Source organism: Letharia columbiana (genome assembly GCF_014066305.1).
Source record: "Letharia columbiana isolate WasteWater2 chromosome Unknown Sc0000000_s0, whole genome shotgun sequence".
Taxonomy (NCBI): domain Eukaryota; kingdom Fungi; phylum Ascomycota; class Lecanoromycetes; order Lecanorales; family Parmeliaceae; genus Letharia; species Letharia columbiana.
In genome coordinates, this window is record NW_023501036.1 from 490,763 (window position 1) to 507,842 (window position 17,080).

Consider the following 17,080-nt stretch of genomic DNA (forward strand, 5'->3'; position numbering starts at 1 on the left):
AGCATTGTCCGGTGTACCAAGGACCCTTATTCTAGCGGCCGCCTTCCGATACCGACCGTACGCTATATTACGGTCCACCATGATTATAACGGTACTAGCGATATTCCACCTCTCATCTACCGCCATCGTTCGAAGCTTCCTTATATTGTATTGACCTCTCATACGTGAATAGCTGTATTTTGATTACCATGTTTTTCCACGACCGGTAAAATTCCGAACATTTCGTCATAGGCACTCCCTTTTATATAGACCTCGCATACTCCCTCATTCTCCACCGGTTCAAATACAATACTCAAACCAAATACAAGACTTTTGCAAAATGATTTCCGCTGTCAAAGCAGCCCAGAGATTGGATTCGAGAGGAAACCCTACGGTGCAAGTACGAATCACCACTGACAAAGGCAAGTGAAATCGGCAATCGTCCAACGTCCGTGATGATTTTGTTAATCCATTAATCTGCAGGTCAGTTCCAAGCACTTGTACCATCCGGGGCATCCAAAGGTGACTACGAGGCCATCGAGCTTCGCGACGACAACAAAGACGTCTATGGGGGCAAAGGTGTCGAGACGGCCGTCCACAACGTCGAAAACGTCCTCGGACCCGCTCTCATCAAAGCGAAGCTCGACGTTGCCACAGATCTAAAGAAAATCGACGCTCTGCTGCGCGAAGTGGACGGTTCCAAAGACAAGAGCAAACTCGGTGCCAACGCCATCCTCGGCATCAGCATGGCGTGCGCGAGAGCCGGTGCAGCCGCGCGGGGAGTGCCCCTGTACGAGTTCCTCCGCGAGGAATCGGGATCCAAGAAACCTTACGTCATGCCCGTGCCCTTTTTCAATGTCCTCAACGGCGGCGTGCACTCGGGCAACACCATGGCGTTCCAGGAGTGCATGATCGCTCCCGTGGGCGCGCGGTCAATGGCCCACGCAGTCCAGATGGGCTCCGAAGTGTATCAGGAGCCCAAGAAGGTGCTGACCAAGGCCTTCGGACCAACAGGTAAATCAATGATAGTGTTGCCGCTAGAACGTTCAAGTCGTATATCATTTTGACTGAAAAGCCGATCCCAGCAACCGGTATCGGCGACGAGGGGGGCTTCGCGCCGCCGATTTCCCAGCCCCACGAGGCACTCGACTTGCTCGTCACGGCGGTCGAGAACTGCGGGTACACGGGCCGGATCAAATTCGCCATCGATCCCGCCTCCAGCGAGTTCTACCGGGGCGGCGAGTACGACCTCGGCTTCAAAGGCAAGACGTCGGAGAAATACACGGGCGAGAAGCTAGGGGATCTGTACCGCCAACTGCTGGACAAGTACCCGATCATCCTGCTCGAAGACCCGTACGCACAGGATGACTGGCCGTCCTGGACGGCGTTCCACAAGACGTGTCCCGTCGAGCTCGTGGGCGATGATCTCCTGGCCACCAACGTCGATCGCATCGGAGAGGCCAAGGAGAAAACCGCGTGCAACTCTCTCTTGCTGAAGATCAACCAGATCGGTACCATCACCGAAGCACTATCTGCGTACGTTTGTATGACTGTAATGCGTTGTTGGTTGACAAACGCATCCTGAACCCGACTGACATAGCCAAAAAAAATAGGGCAAAGATGGCATACGAACTGGGCTGGAGCGTCTTCGTCTCGCACCGATCCGGCGAGACGACGGATGACTTCATTGCCGATCTGACCGTGGGGTTGCGGACGGGCCACTTGAAATCGGGAAGTCCGTGCCGCGGGGAGCGGGTCGCCAAGTATAACCGCTTGATGGATATTGAGGATGAGATCAAGGCGTCGGGTGCGGAGGTCATGTATGCCGGAGTGGAGCTTAGGACTGTACACTCTGCATAGATAAACGTTAGGTACAGATTCTGCTTCTGAAGCCGGACTTCGCATCTTGCCCAAATAGTCACCCCGAGTGGTCATCATCACGCCATCTCTTTCATCGTCCAGCCGAGCTGTAGCCAAGCAATTATTTTACCGACTTTGTCTCCGACCACATCAGAACTGCCCCATCATGCGACTCGCCACAATCACCCCATCATCCACCCGGCAGCCGATCCGATTGCAAAAAGCTGTCCTTTACAAGCCCGACATACAAAAACCCCTCCCTCCCTCCCATCCCAAGTCATAAAAAACAGAAAAGCAAAGCGGCTCCGAGTACAAAATGCGGGGACCAGGAAACCGGACCAATTTCCGGCAGCGTGGCACCTGGAAAGGCGCGGTGAGGAAGGGCCGGCACCTCCGGTGTCTCCTTTTCTAGCATCACTGTACCTATTCCAAAACGCCGAGGAAAGCGCTCGCAGGTGCGGAAGCCGCTAAGATGCCGGAGAAGCATCGGATGGAGACGATTTCATCGGAGGCAGAGGTTTGCGTAGGACACCCTATCATATCTTTCCGGCGCGAGAAGTGTCTTCTGTGAACTATTTGGCTGTGTTGACAAGCTTGATGAGAAAAGGCCTCGGCAATGGCGACTCAATGGGAAGAGAGGTTCGAAAGTTGCTCGCAATGTGATTGCGGGGAGAGCCATTGGCACCGGCGTGATATCAATTAATTTACCTTGTAGCGCAACAAGGATATATCTGAGCGCTTCCAAGAGCCGAGAAGGAGGCCCTGGAAACGTCAAAGCTACAGACAATGCACAACGGCAAGAGGCTGAGAGCTAAAAACTTTCAAAGGTTTTCGACGACCCGGCGCTGATGCTGAGTCTTTCTGATGTTGAAAGCTGTGAGGTAGATTGCAAGATGCCACTCCGGGTAGGAGGAGGGATATCATAGATAGAGAACAAAAGCCATTGAAGATGCCACGCTCTCCGGCCTTCTGTCAGTCATTGCATAACGTCCGTTAGTATCGACAAAGCCATCGTGCCATAGCAAGGGCGTCAAATGCACACCAGCACAAGACGCAAGAGCTACTCGGTGCTTCTTGAAAGAGGACCCAGATTTCCGCAGCGTTTGGTAATCTTGGGAGGAGAAAATGCTTGGCACTGAAGATCGCCTCGGGGATTACTCTTCTGTCAGAAGGACCCCTCGTTGACCTCGTGGGACAAATTGAGAGATGATGTAGGCAGATCATCACCATCAAGCTCCGAGTTTTCAAGCCTTGTGTCAAAGAGCAATGAAGGATCCCACCACATTGTTGACCCCCAATCATGTTGTGCCTCGAAAGTTGATAATGCCTCCGTCGATTCCCCAATTGGATATGCGCTTGTGGTTCCATTAATCTCAAAGGTAGGATCATCATCGGTGGTGGTCAGTGACTGGGATAGATCGTTCCAGGACGAAGCTGGCATTTCCCATGGCTGTCGCAGGGCGTTGGACACATTTAGTAAGTTTGCATCAGACGTTGGGTTCGAGTCCGCCGTGCCAAGTATTGTCGGCGGCTTGGATGGATTGTACGGAGTTGTGACCTGGTCGAAGTAGCTGTCAAGTCCCCAGTAATCATCGACCATTTCTGTAGGAGCGGCGGCCTTCTGGCGTTTCAAGGGTGACGTTTCTGATTCGTGTGCCAGATTTGAGCCTCCGTTCGTATCTGGTGAGCTATTTCCAACATTTGCAACGACGGCCACCTCACTACCTGGAGTGATAGCCGTGTTCAGAAGTTGTCCAAATTCCGCCCTCTTTCTCTTCCCGAGGCAGTCAAGCCCTGTGGCCAAACTCATAGCGCTGTCCCTGTTGTTCCCATCGGCATCCTTGTTATCATTGAATCCAATCGTAGCTCTGCTCCCAGAAGGTTCTATATTATCGTGCCCGGCTCGAGGGGTGTTGCTTTCGGGGGCATTGTACTGGATGTCCTGTACGCCTTCAAAGTCAAAGCCGCATGATCTTGCTGTCTGCAAGATTTCCTGCATGTCCTCCTCCTCGATTGGTTGTTTTACATGGCGGTGAAGCTTTCGGAGTGCTTCAATGAGACGTGTTTGCTGCGACTCCATGGAATGAACATATCTTTGGTCAAATGTCAGTACTTTGCTAATTTAGGGTGACATTTTATGATGAGTATGATTGACTTACTCTCTCAGTCCCTCCCTTTGGGTCGTTGGACGCCTTTTTAGTGGTGACACACAGGAGCTTGTCCTGGAAACACCGTAGACAAGGTAGGTCGCCATCACACTATATGATGATGTATTAGCACAAAAGTGGCACAGTGCGATACTCAAGATTCATGACTTACCTTGACCTTCTTCATACGACATCGATCGCATGCTGTCTGCACTCTGGCTACTTTGGAAGTAGCAGTGATCTTGGCTATGGGTCGAATGGTAGGAGGATTGGAGTCGCTGTTACTGTTGGCCTTCGGTTTAGGCGTGACGAGGAACATTGGAACGATAAGGGAGTCAAGTTGAAGCGATCGTTTTGCAGTGCGAGTGCGAGGAAGATTAATAGAGAAACACTTTTATCGGTCATTTTATTCCCGGCGGGGCGCCCACAGATCTTGGCGCCGGAACCCTGGTTATAATACCGCTTTATCGCCTGAGACCTCGATGACCAGCGCCTTTGAGAAAAACATGTCTACAGCACAATTATAGAGAGTATCGGAAGCTCGAAATTTGTTATCACCAATGTCTCCTTCGATAGAGATCTCCTTGTGCAACTGTGTCCGAGGGTCTTGGTTTCCACCCCACCGGGATCTAAAAATGACAGTGATTGTGGCCCCGCGAGTACTTAAGAGGGCCACGATTACGCGCATCCCAACAACCCCTCCATTTGTAGGGTTGACTTACTTGACAAGGACCCTCAACCCCTTGGACCAGGGCAGGCACCGTCATGCCCGATTGTTACTATTATTGTGAATTTTGAAATGTTGATGCTATTGCCAAATTCGCCACCGACTCAACCGGACTGGTCAGACCGTGAGGAAGCCAGACTGAATGCCAGGTACCCGCTGTTGCTGAGTGGTCAGTCAGACCCTGGGAACTATTCTTTGATACGTGTCGGACACCGGCGAAAATGGAACGAGGACTTTGGAAAGTCAGTAGGCCCATCCGGATCACTCGGGATGCTTCTGCTTCTTAATCCAAGTGTGATATTGTCTATTCATACACTACATGCCGTTGGCCGGTTCCCTTGTTCCCACACAAAAGTACCCATGATAACCACTAAACTGGAAACGCCAACAGCAACGCTCATCGCTCCATAGAAGTACCCATGTTTTCGCTGCAAGCCTTTCAATTCTATAACCCACGTACTGACAGTGGTGAGACAGCCGCAAAATCCGTCTTGAACGCCTTGGAGCGCTTGGCAACCAACCCTACCGCCACCGATTGCTCCATTGGTCAACGGTGCACGCTGCAGATCCCAGCATGCGCCCAACACGGTTGTCCCTGCAATATTGACGACAAAAGTCCCAACCGGAAAGTGACTTATCAACCCGTTGAACCTCAAGGCGGCGTGGAAACGAACGAGACAGCCCAAGGGTGCGAGAGCAAGTGCGAACAGGACATTGCCCCGCCAGGTTTCTTGCGCCCAGAGGGTCTGTCCATCTGCCGCAGGACCAGATGGACGGTCGGGAGGCCAGATGATCATGACGACAGCTCCCACCCAAGAACCCCACGCAATCAAAACCACTATCGGATCCGTAATCCGTCTGATGTTCAGCCTGGGCGCTTTCGACACCACGGGCTCGAGTGCGATTGCGATGTGCGCCCCAAACTCTAGAGCTGACAAACAGAGGCAGATCTCTACAATCAGAACGGCCAGGACTGCCATGACGCTGTTGCCGTCGTCGCGAGGAGGGTTCGTACCAACGACTGTCCTGTTGTCTGTATACGCGCTGGTGTTCAAATGGTTGGAAAGAGCGAAGAAAACATCACGCATGAAAGAAGAAAAAGAGGTGAAACAGCCGCAGAAGCCGACTGTGAGCCCGATGAAGACTGGAATGGTTTTCTTTTCTGTTTGATGCTCCTTCCTAGCTGCTACCAAGATCGCTTCTTCGTCGGCCTCCTCTTTCGTGGTGTCGTCGCTGCTCTCTCGTTCTAGATGGAGATTTCGACGTGCGCGCTTCTCTGCGACTTCCCATTCGTTGTGAAACAATGTCCGGTCTTCGCTCAGGTATCCCATAATCAAGCATCCCCCGACATTGGCCCATAATTCAGAAATCGCGATTGGGGAACCTGGGTATACTGTGAGAGCTTGGAGTCCAAGCCGTGCCAGAGTACCCAAGATTGAGAAGAGAATCAAGTACGACGTGACATAAAGGTGAAAAATCATCCTGTGAATTTTCCACCCCCGCGTCTTTTGAGGGGACCCTTTTTCATCATGTGGGGACGGCTGTCCGTTCCGTTCTTGGCAAGATCCTCGCCGCTCGTACTGCTGTTCATTCGTTCGAGCTTCTTCCAGGTCATGATGACGGTAACTTCTTCGCTCATCCGGATTCTCATCCGGTGGAGGCCCCTCTAACTCATCAAGATTCGCGTACTCATGGAGATCGTCCTCGTCTTCCTCAATCGACTGCACAGAGAGGGGTTGTATATCTTGTGTCTCTTCCTGCTCTTTAGGCTCTTTAGACCGGCATTCTTCAAGGTCGTGATGGTGATACAATCCTTGCCCATGTCGATTGTCGACCGGTGACGGTCCGGCAAGCTCATCAAGGTTGGCGTACTCGTCCGGAATGTCGTATTGTCCATTGGACACGGAAGAGCGATTCTCTCCTCCGGACTTCTCGCTTTGTTTGGCGGTTGGCTCAGATCCACTTTCGTGGTCGGTACGTAGCGGTGCATGTTTTACGCCCGAAGTATCGGCCGGTGGGAGCGCTTCGGTCTCGGGGAGGATTACCATAGTCATGGGGTATCTCGTAGTCCTCCGTCATGGCTTATGATTAAGAGATGAATGTCCATGCAATGAAAGTCGACTCGGTGATCTCAATAGTTTACAAACGAGGAAGGGTTCAATGGGATGAGAAAGGACGTTAGAGTGATATGACAAACTCCGAGGGCGTATCTGCCAAAGTGCCAGGGGAAGTAAAATCTGCACGGGAAGTCGCCTGAGGCGTGCAATAGTGTGAGACTCGTGTCAAGATGCCGCATGGAATGTTAAAGTAAGCGTTCCCGATGCTGCCGAGGTCAATCGCGGGGTAATGATAAAAACCGGGCCCGGGGCACTCGGCAACGCTAACCCTAAAGCAGTTGTTGTAGCAGGATGTGACAATCTAAGCTCTCACTAAAGGTTTATTACACGTTTTTCCCCGCAAGTACCTTAGTCCCGTTTTCATACCGCGTCCCCGAACAAACATCAAAAGGGGCTGCTTGGCTCGCCTATCTGACCAACCGAGAAATCCTGCAACGCGGCAGTCAGCGCCTCCATCAGGCCCAAGACCTTTTCTTCCTCGAAGCGTTTGCCCATGACCTGTAGACCAACAGGGGCTCCGTCAAACAAGTCTTTCTGATCTGTTGATTTGGTTATATTTGACAGCTATACGAATGGAGTGGCAGAGGGCAGGAAACTCACATGTGCGCCATATTGCACGGTCGGTCGGATTCAAGGGAACGTGGTCAGGTGTCTCGACATCAATAGAACGATCGGCAAAGGTGACGGGAAAGCTGCCGGAAGTGTAATCGAGGAGGTTGACAATGCCGGAGTAGGCTTGGGATATATGTAAGCAAGCGAACGGGTATGGGACACGACAAGAGGACTTACCGTAGTAATTAAAGCACCCTTCTTCTACCGCCGCCGTTGGAGCCACAGGCATGATGACACCGTCCACTTGTCTTTTGGCAACGTTTTTTTCTCGCGTTGATGTCCAATATTGGTTGTATTCCGAGCGATACTGGTCTCGTTGATTACAAAGATCCCAAAATTCTGCACTGGACGAAGGTTCCACGTTATCGTTGTCGTACCAGGTCTGTAATTGATGGACAGGAGGTTCCCCGCTTGCGTCTATAGCGTTGCGAACCTCCTTCCCTGCTGTACTTCCGAGTATTTGGAACTGTCGCCATGTTAGATGTATCCTTGCGCTTACCCAGTCCTGAGTTGAGTCTGCTGTGTGCTGCCTTACTAGAGTCTGAACTGCGTCATGATGCGGTGGCGGCTGCCATTCGATAACCTGCACATGTCATTAGCATAACAGTATAGAGAGCAATTCACCGGATCGCAGACCTCATAGCCTCGTTGCAAAAGAGCTTTCGTGACGAGCGCCATAGCTCGCTGCACCGGCGGATGTACTTGTACGTTTCCATCACAACTCATGACGGCAAAGACAAGCTTTCCATCTCTCTCGCGGTGTCGAGCCGTCCTACTCCGAATGTTTTGAAGCTTCTCTTCTCTCCAAGGCATCTCTAAAACATCACAATCATCTTGCCAAGGGAAAGTATCGAGCACTACCTTCATAGCCATTTCTATTGTCGGTAAATCACCTGCCATAGGACCAACTACGCTTCCATTGACTGGCAAACCTGGCAACTATTCGATTAGTAAAGTAGTGGATATATCAAAGCGGCACATACGCTTGTGGCCATTCCACTAGCAGGCAGACGCCCGAATGACGGACGCAGCCCAAAGAGGTTGTTGAAAGCGCACGGTATGCGAATCGATCCAGCTATGTTTCAGAATCAACACCAATCCTTACACCACCAAACGGTCTTGTATCGTACCAATGTCAGATCCCCAACCCAATGGAGAGCCTTTCAAAGCCAGCAGTGCGCCCTCGCCTATCGAAATGTAAGTCGAGGAGACAATGTTCTGGAATTGTGAAGTCAGATAGATATACCTCCCGAAGCTCCTCCGGCAGAGAGGTTGCGATTATATGGATTTATCGTGGACCCGATGATATTGTTATTAGTCTCTCCCATCTGTGTCACGTCAATGAGTGTTTACATGCTCCAGGGCATATCCTGTGGACGGCAACCTACCAGCATACTCATCGGTACGTTGGTTTTAACGAAAAAGACAGCGCCCATGCGACGTAACCGCTTGACTAATATGCCCTCGTTATTTTCACTTTTTTCTTTCCCAAGCCAGCTCACATAGCCGCAAGCAGACTCGAGTCCCTCGATATTGAACCTGTCTTTCAGACTGACCGGAAGTCCATGTAGTGGTCCTACCGTCTGGCCAGTCCGAAGAAAAGACTCATCCAGCGCTTTGGCCCGTTGCTCTGCGGCCACAAAGCAGATTTCCGATAAGCAATTGGTCTAGCAAGGTGGTGAGTGTGACTTGAGAAGGAGTCTAATGGTGACTTGACAGTCCACTGCTTACCAGCTGGTGCGCGACTGATGCGCGATGACAGAAAGCTCTGGTGACATCCACGGATGTCCATTCTCCAGATCGGATGTTGGCCAAAATCCTACTGCTGGGTGCATTGGTGATTTCCAGCTCCCGCCGATCAAGAAACCGACATATGTATTCACCAAAGTCGCGAAGTCTGGTGACGGATGGGATATCGGAAGTTGGAATTCGCCATTTTGGCGGGATCAGCTCGATAAGACTCGCTCTTTTGCCTTGAGCGTTAGACTGCCAGCTCATGGTTGCAGGTGCGCTTCGGGAGATGATGGTCTGCTGGTATCACGTATTCATGTAAGATCAAGAGACACTTGGGCTAGGCATGAATGGATGGTTGTGGGTAAACAGAGGCTGAAATGATTAACAGCTTTTTGTTCAGAATTGGCCCCACCATGCAGGGACCGCCTTGGAACAGACAACTGCTAGAAATCATCGGCTTCCGACTTCTTTAAATCTGATAATTATTTGCAGTGAATCGCCTATGCATATGTTCTGCAAAGAGAACGCCTCCCGTCCACGAGCCGTGGTCCGCGTCGAGTTCTCGTACGAGTAAGTAGTGCCGCTCAAAACCGAGTCCTCTGATAAGGATAGGACAAAAATTCAGGGGAGGATACCGATGAATGTCTGAGAAGTTTGATTGGTGTCCTCATTCTACTCTGTTATTAGGAGAATCAATTTGGACGGCACGTATCGGCCATACGCGGGAGCTCTCGGGAGACCTAGTTGAAATACGCGCGTTTCGGTGGAATTGATTACATAGACCCCACTACTTTTGTTGATACATCTCAAGGGCCCAGCTCATTTCTTTACCTTCTAACGTATCACAGATATCGACATCAAGCCATTAAAGTACGATCGTCAATGCTGGTGACATAATGTACTCATCTCTAATCAATTTCCCTAGTCATGATTAGTTGCGAGATTCCCGTAGGATGATTGAGCCGGTAACTTACTGGGTATCGTTGGATCACGCGATAGAAGTACCCGGAACATGAAATTCCAGCACTTTTGCGTCCGTGTGGGCCGGTGTGGGGAAGGTGAAGAAACCAGGCCAACTTGCATATCTGCAACTAAAACCTGTGGCTAAGGGGGGGACTGGGCCAGCTGATATGGCCAGCAAACATGACAGACTTCGACATAGCGTAGCGCCTTCGCATTCTCTCAAACTTCATCTTCTTTGCTCTCGTAGTAATGCTGCCATCTTTCGGATTCTGGATGTTCTAAGCTATCGAGACACGACATTATCGGGGGTTGTTTCTTTTGCGAGGCTCTGAAAGAATCGATGGCACCTTTTGAACCTTCAGAGGCCACTCTCCGGATAGTACTCCTGCCTGACGATGGTCCAGAGCGAACGGAATGCTGTAACACACGGAAAGGCGGTGACATACTGGCCGGCTATCTGGAAGTGTTTTCAGAGAGTCTTGTTGGCGTGAATATTACCGTCGTGTTTCAAGGTGCGTGCATGTGCCAGTGCTTGTTGCCGGCATCCTTGTTGATACTTCTTCGACATAGGCATTATAAGGACATGGCGGCCGTCACTCAACGCACAGCCAGATCACAACGCTACAGCAGAATACAAAGTAAGACCTTTCTCTTGGTGGAACTGATAAATGACGAGATACTGATTTCCATGCAAGTTCCTGAGTGAAACCCAAGAGATCGAGGCAACATCCTCTCATCGACATCGATGGGAAGGGCTCTCGGTATACCGTCTGCCTTTTGCGTTCACCATTCCCACTGAGCTCATCTCTTCGAGGTCCGATGTAAACCCAGCGTATCTGACTCTCCCTCCAACCGTGAGAGAGGGCCAAAGCTATTACGGACTAGCCACCAAGCAAGAATACATGCAACCGAGAATCACGTATGTTATTACTGCCGTGTCCACCAGGTTCCCACGAGGCACGACTTCAGCGACGAAGTGCCGGACCAAGCGAGAGGTTACCGTCATGCCTTCCATTCCAGCGTCTCCTCCCCTTCAGATCGAACATTTCCCTCACGAGTACAAAACGACCTGTGTCAAGACCTTGAAGAGACGCGTGTGGAATCGGCCATTGGGTGAACTGACCATCTCGGCGGCGGAACCAAAGGCCTTCAACATCTCGACATCTGCCCCTAGAGCCTCCACTGTAGCAGCGGTCAAGCTTCTATTCCAGCCGTGCGAAGCCCACACCCCAGCCGCCACACCGTACGAGTGGAGATTGACCGTGAAGTCTCACCTGAAAGTCCGAACATTCTATTCCACAAACCCATTCACTCAGGTGCCCACCAAGGAGAGCGTCAAATCGGAGCCGCTGGCCGAGATGACCTCCAGCTGCACTTATCGAGAGATCCGCCAGTGCGACACCCTCTCGTGGCGCTTACATCGCCTGTCCTCCGCCGGCACCATCGCTTCGGACACTCTTGCCACCCCGTGGACGACCACGCTGATAGTCCCGGTGAACGCGTCCAAGGCCCTGATCCCTACATTTCTCAACCCGCTGTCGGCTCGTCGATACGTGCTGGTGCTCCACATCACCGTCGACAAAATCCACCACGAGGCCATAGTGTTAGAGGTCCCGGTCCAGGTCATCTGCGACCCTTCTCAGCCCGCGACCCTCTCGAAGAGGGGGGCGTCGAGCGAAACGAGCCGTGACGGTGCGGAGCACCAGATCGCAGAGGGGGTGGGTACGATGGACCTCGAAGACTGCCACGTACCCGGTCTGCTGGACACGACTCAACCACCGCTATACGCCGCTCGTTGACGCGCCATCATTCATGCACCGCGACCGATTCGAACAAGTGTGAAGCAATCCGCCAGTCGATCAATCAATCAATCGTGGAACGTATAAAGAAGAAGGGGCTCGAAAAGACTCAAGTCGTTCGGTCCCATTCTCATCCTCGTCTTCTCTCCCCTCCCAGCACCCTCGCCCCACCTAGACGACTTGTTACTCCCTCCTCGCCACCGATGCCGGATGCGCCATCCACTGCACGTAGCGACCACCCGACTTCTTCCAATCGACCTCGGTAGCGGAACGAGCCAATGTGAGAGATAGGCGAGGAGTCACTACGTCATAGCACGTTCGAACAATGTACCGTGTTAGATCATGGAGTGCGTTGGATGGTTCGTGCAGGAGTGACGGATGACTAGGTAGCTACGGGTCGGATTGAAGGCTAGCAATCAAAACTCGAGCTTTGATATCTTTGACTCTTTCATCACCTTAGATAGATACCTTAACTTCCTCAACGTCGATGAGGGTTCTTCAATTTTCTTCCGCGTTTCTCTAGTGGAGGTGCAGGTGTCAGGCCAAGTGAGCGAAAGGGACGACTGCGACGGACACAGATCGAAACGGTCGTTCACAATTCTTTGCATATTTGCCATTTGACATTCTTGCAGCATCCCGATACCTCTGCTCTCAGCCACTTTTTCCCTATGCATCATACTATTTTCACCATCACACCTCATCCTGTCTCCTCTTGCAGAACGAACGCTCGAATTGACAATGTTCAGCTAACGCCTTCGAGCAGAGATGCGCCGAAAGGATGAATGACCACGCCTTTCCTTCTCAGCACAAATCGCCTCCATAAATCACAGTAACAGAATCCTTCGCGTAACTTCAACCTACTCGTCCTCATCTAACGCCTCATCCCTAGACTGTTAGTATCCAGCGATTATATTTTTCCGCATGGCCGAAAGCGCTTGAGGCTGAAGAAGCGGACCCGTAGATGTAGGTACAGCATTTCCGTCCTCGATGTGCTCGATGCGGTACTTAGAAGCAGTTGGAGGAGGCACGTCCTTGCGCCTGGGTGCAAGTGCTGGAGGTATACCGTTACCATTTTCGATAGGGAGTTTAGTCTTCGAGCGTTGTCTCCGCCTGGTCGCAGACTCAAAGGTAGAGCGGGGGAAGGTTCCGTCCCAGTCTTCAAGGGAGGGTCTAGATCGTAGTGGTTTCTGCCTAATTCTAGGCTTCAGAGGTAGAGGCGTGGCATCTTTGTTTGAGTTGGGCGTAGGAGGCTGGTTGAAGGCGTCCTTTGCGACGGCTTTTCCCTTTTCGATAACATAGTACCGTGTATCGGAGACGCTTGGAGATGTTTCTAATCTGGTATTGGCTCGTGAGGTTGGTGGTCTCTTGGGTCTATCTTGAACAGGTGCCAGGTTTACGTTTGATGATCCAGGCTGGGCCGAGAAATAGGAAACCCCGGATGAAGAAGAAGACGGGGGTGGAGGCTTCGATTTCGGAGACAGATCGGGTTCCTTAGGTGGGATAGATGATGGCAACGGCCTGGGTCGCTGGGAGGAATCAAGCTGTCCTTCGTCCAGAGCAGCCTCGTTTGGAACATCAGACACAGCATCCTCCGATGGCTTTTTTGGAAATAGCTCAGCCCTTTTTTCGTTCGGAAGACTTAGAGTATCCCTATTCGTCAATTGGGCCGAACGCGAGTTGGGAAATGCAGGGCCACGAATCGCTGATGATGTCTTTGAAAAGGTTCCAGCTTCAACATTGGGCTCGATTCTCAGACCGTCATAGAAGGTCCAGCCGTACGTGCGCTTCGGTTGGGCCCAGGTGGAAACCTGATTCGAAGGCTCAACAGTCGTCCTGCAGATTCCATCGTGGAATGTCCAGCCGAGCTTCGACTTCGACTGAGTCAAGGCTCGACTTGAAGCCCCATCAATTGTTCGCATCGTGACACCATCCCAGAAAGTGTATGTGATACGCCGACGCTGTCCGGCGTTCGACTTAGGGAACAAAGGGTGCAGGTTCCTGTCCACACCCTTTCCCTTTCCTTTGCCTTTGGAATTAGATCGCTGCTTGATTGTCAAGCCTTCGTAAAAGCCCCAGCTAGCAGACATTCCCTTGGACTCAGTACTCGTCGATGTACTTCTGTTTTGGCCAGAGCGCTTGGCGACGCGGCTATTAGTCCCAATTACTAGGCCATCGTGAAAGCTCCAGCTGATAGCTTGCCTTGGACTAGTCCCAGTGGCAAGCTTCCTGTTTTTGAGTGAAGCCCCTACATGAGTCTTGATGATGAGGCCGTCGCTGAAGGACCAAGTAACTGAACGTTTCGATTGGGTCCTAGTCGCTATCCCTCCGTTGTTGGGCGACATCCCGCCACCATTTTTGATTATCAGGCCGTCAGTGAAAGTCCAGCCAACAGTACGCTTTGACCTAGGCATAGTGGCAACCTCTATGTTATCGCAAGCTTTCTTCGAGGTATCTCTGACTTTAGCATTATTCCCGAGTATGAAACCATCGTGAAAGGACCAGGCAATGGGCAGACGTTGAGCACGAGCTTCCGATTCGATGTCCTTGCTCTTGTCAGACGAAGTCAAGGCATCTCGGACCGAATCATCAATGGTGAATATGAGACCCTCTTGGAACGTCCAACCGATGGGGATCATACGCTTCGACTTGCTCCTAGGCACAATCTCCTCGCTTCTTCCAGTTGCTTTCGAGATCGCTTCGATCGAACCATCAGGTCTGAATGCAAACCCTTCGTAAAAGCTCCAACCTATGGGTATCATACGCTTCGACTTGGCTTTCGAAGTACCATCCTCATCTTCGGTACACTGATCAGCTCTGAATATCATGCCTTCATGAAAGCTCCAATGGATTGGGATCATGTGCTTCGATTTGGCTCCCAAATCGAGGTTTGCGTTACCGGTAGACGTCCCTGTAGTACTCTGAAGTCTGTCATCGTTCCTTAGTATGAGACCATCGTGAAAGGTCCAACCGACGGAAGCCTTTCGATCCGACCTGCTTCTAGGCACCATCTCCCTGCTCTTTGTGCCCACGAGAGGCTTTTGTGGAATAATTTGCAATGCCCCTGGATTTGTCTTCGTCTCTTGTGGATCGACGACTGCGATCGTCTGATCCACCACTTCCGATACCATCTCATGATGTGGTATGGTACTAGGACTGATGCTGCCAGAAGTCTGTCTCCTTGAAGATTTACCGCTTTCCTTCCCAACATCCGGCGGCCGCCAGCGATCTATTGCAACACTAGCACGGGTGTTCGAACGAGAGACGGTGTTGTCGATGGGAATGGGATCTTGGGTAGAGTAGCGACTCCGGATAGAAATACGATCTCCTGAGTCACCCTCCTGAGAAGAGATAATTGAGAGGCGGCTCGGTGTAGAGGGTTTGATCGGAGTAGAGTAGCGACTGTGTATTGAAATGACGGTCTGGCAAGCCGCGTGTTTCTGTTTATATACTCGGCTCACAGCATTGCTCTGATGTGGAATCTGGGCGGTCGATTCAGACAGAGGGGGAGGTGGGAGTTCCTTGTTCAGATAAGATAACCGATGGAGCGCGACAGAGGGTGGACGGTATTCTTCGCAGAAATGGCCGACCGCGTTGATTGTACTGGCCTTTGACATGTGTCTTTCGTCCCCGGAGTCTCTATCCATCACGATATCCGTCCTTCTGGCCTGCCTCGGTCCTGCTTTGCGAGGCACGACCTCCACTCGATGTAGCAAGTTGTTTATTTCCCGCGCGGCCAGTAGTTCTGCCTTTTCAGGAGAGAGGAAGAGTGATCGGGCCCGCCGTGGAGACGCCATTGTCGTCGAGGCTCCGGAGTAGAGGGAAAAGGTTTTCAAGCGTGAAGGCTGTAGTTGAGGTGAGTGGTCAGTGATAGTAGTCGGCAACAGAAGTCGTCCCTGAGGGCCATCATCCAGCAAAAGCACAAAAGCGAGAAGATGCTCTGAGAGAAGTGACTGGTGCCTGGGTCGGACTGAGGGAATCTCATGTACGAGGATAACAGAAGAGTCGGGATTGGAAAAGCATAAAAGCCAAGAACGTCTTGGCGCAAAAGTTTATCAGAAGTAGAGAGCACACCGCATGTAAAGTAGACAGGAAGATCTAGTCTAAAATTTATATGTTCGTGGCATCATATTAGGACGCCGAGGTACTCAGAGGGTTTGTGTGCTGTCAGTATTTGTCCGTCATCTGTTGGACAGGCATACTCGTACTTGGGACTTGGGAATGCCATTCTTGTAGTGTACTCGAACGCACATCCAGAACTTCGAGTCACTTGCAACAGACGCCATTCACATATTAGCGCCTACCTAGTGACGGAGAGCACGTAACATTCATTATTCTATCAGTAGTGACATTTCGCATTGGGGTTCACGTAACAATTGATACTTTCCTGATAATGCATATCACCTCGCTGCTAGAGTTGGAGAGAAGCTCATCAGTCGTCACGCCATGTCTGCGTTGGTTGGTTGGCTTCTTGTCCTTAGAAGCGAGTATTTGCAGGGCAGTGTGTGAGGCTCAAACATGGCTTTCTGCAAGGCTGCAGCGGGAAGGAGGTTCCTTTTCCACAGCGGCTTACAACACCCCTCCTGCTTAACCCGATTCCGTGAGCTTCGATTGGCCAGAATGGCTTACTAAACTTCCATTAGGGCCCCTGAGTTGTAGTTGGGTTTCAAGCAAGAACATCATTGAAGCAGTCGCCACTCAACTGTGAGAACGGATGAAACAAGCTGAAGGGGCTTGAAAGGCTTGAGTCGGAAGACGGAATCGGATGACGCACAGAGAAAAGCTTAGTCTCAGAAAGTCCCCACGCAAGGGGGGGTATGCCGTAATGAGCTTGCGATATGATTGGCCCCCGAAGCGAGGAATGAGTGTAGGGCTGGCACCTGTCAAAACCCTGGAATTTTAACCTCGGATCTTATAAAGAGTCTGTGAGTCAATGTCTGTAAGCCAATGTATCATAGTTTCAGAGATTCGATCGCCACAGCTTCGGACCGGAAGCGTGTATACCAAAAAATTGAGTGGTTGCGGTAGGAGAAGGGAGCTTCTATTGTGCCTCTCGCTCTTGAACATTCCCAACTTTTAGCTCGATATACCCCGCTCTATAGCTTCACGATAAGGCAACATCGTTACTCCAACCCCAACCCCGAC

The 17,080-nt window shown here is 51.3% G+C and overlaps 7 protein-coding genes across 7 annotated transcripts; 2 read left to right on the plus strand and 5 right to left on the minus strand.

Moving 5' to 3' along the window:
* Nucleotides 1-319: 319 nt before the first annotated feature.
* Nucleotides 320-1,839, plus strand: HO173_000140 (uncharacterized protein; the record flags this gene model as incomplete). The annotated part of the gene is made up of 4 exons (XM_037302091.1): nucleotides 320-401; nucleotides 463-993; nucleotides 1,065-1,515; nucleotides 1,593-1,839. 4 exons carry the CDS (start codon nucleotides 320-322, stop codon nucleotides 1,837-1,839), a joined length of 1,311 nt encoding a protein of 436 aa, XP_037170670.1.
* A 1,165-nt stretch (nucleotides 1,840-3,004) lies between these two features.
* HO173_000141 (uncharacterized protein) lies at nucleotides 3,005-3,919 on the minus strand (the record flags this gene model as incomplete). Its single annotated transcript, XM_037302092.1, has 1 exon — nucleotides 3,005-3,919. One exon carries the CDS (start codon nucleotides 3,917-3,919, stop codon nucleotides 3,005-3,007), a length of 915 nt encoding a protein of 304 aa, XP_037170671.1.
* A 55-nt stretch (nucleotides 3,920-3,974) lies between these two features.
* Nucleotides 3,975-4,305, minus strand: HO173_000142 (uncharacterized protein; the record flags this gene model as incomplete). The annotated part of the gene is made up of 2 exons (XM_037302093.1): nucleotides 3,975-4,097; nucleotides 4,159-4,305. The coding sequence occupies 2 exons, from the start codon at nucleotides 4,303-4,305 to the stop codon at nucleotides 3,975-3,977; spliced, it is 270 nt and encodes an 89-aa protein (XP_037170672.1).
* Nucleotides 4,306-5,021: 716 nt separating this feature from the next.
* Nucleotides 5,022-6,767, minus strand: HO173_000143 (uncharacterized protein; the record flags this gene model as incomplete). The annotated part of the gene is made up of 1 exon (XM_037302094.1): nucleotides 5,022-6,767. The coding sequence occupies one exon, from the start codon at nucleotides 6,765-6,767 to the stop codon at nucleotides 5,022-5,024; it is 1,746 nt and encodes a 581-aa protein (XP_037170673.1).
* A 447-nt stretch (nucleotides 6,768-7,214) lies between these two features.
* On the minus strand, nucleotides 7,215-9,440 carry HO173_000144 (uncharacterized protein; the record flags this gene model as incomplete). Its single annotated transcript, XM_037302095.1, has 10 exons — nucleotides 7,215-7,369; nucleotides 7,431-7,565; nucleotides 7,620-7,908; nucleotides 7,978-8,025; nucleotides 8,079-8,381; nucleotides 8,426-8,517; nucleotides 8,573-8,629; nucleotides 8,689-8,770; nucleotides 8,831-9,109; nucleotides 9,174-9,440. The coding sequence occupies 10 exons, from the start codon at nucleotides 9,438-9,440 to the stop codon at nucleotides 7,215-7,217; spliced, it is 1,707 nt and encodes a 568-aa protein (XP_037170674.1).
* A 1,039-nt stretch (nucleotides 9,441-10,479) lies between these two features.
* Nucleotides 10,480-11,938, plus strand: HO173_000145 (uncharacterized protein; the record flags this gene model as incomplete). Its single annotated transcript, XM_037302096.1, has 3 exons — nucleotides 10,480-10,651; nucleotides 10,710-10,777; nucleotides 10,835-11,938. The coding sequence occupies 3 exons, from the start codon at nucleotides 10,480-10,482 to the stop codon at nucleotides 11,936-11,938; spliced, it is 1,344 nt and encodes a 447-aa protein (XP_037170675.1).
* Nucleotides 11,939-12,831: 893 nt separating this feature from the next.
* On the minus strand, nucleotides 12,832-15,732 carry HO173_000146 (uncharacterized protein; the record flags this gene model as incomplete). The annotated part of the gene is made up of 1 exon (XM_037302097.1): nucleotides 12,832-15,732. One exon carries the CDS (start codon nucleotides 15,730-15,732, stop codon nucleotides 12,832-12,834), a length of 2,901 nt encoding a protein of 966 aa, XP_037170676.1.
* Nucleotides 15,733-17,080: the final 1,348 nt, after the last annotated feature.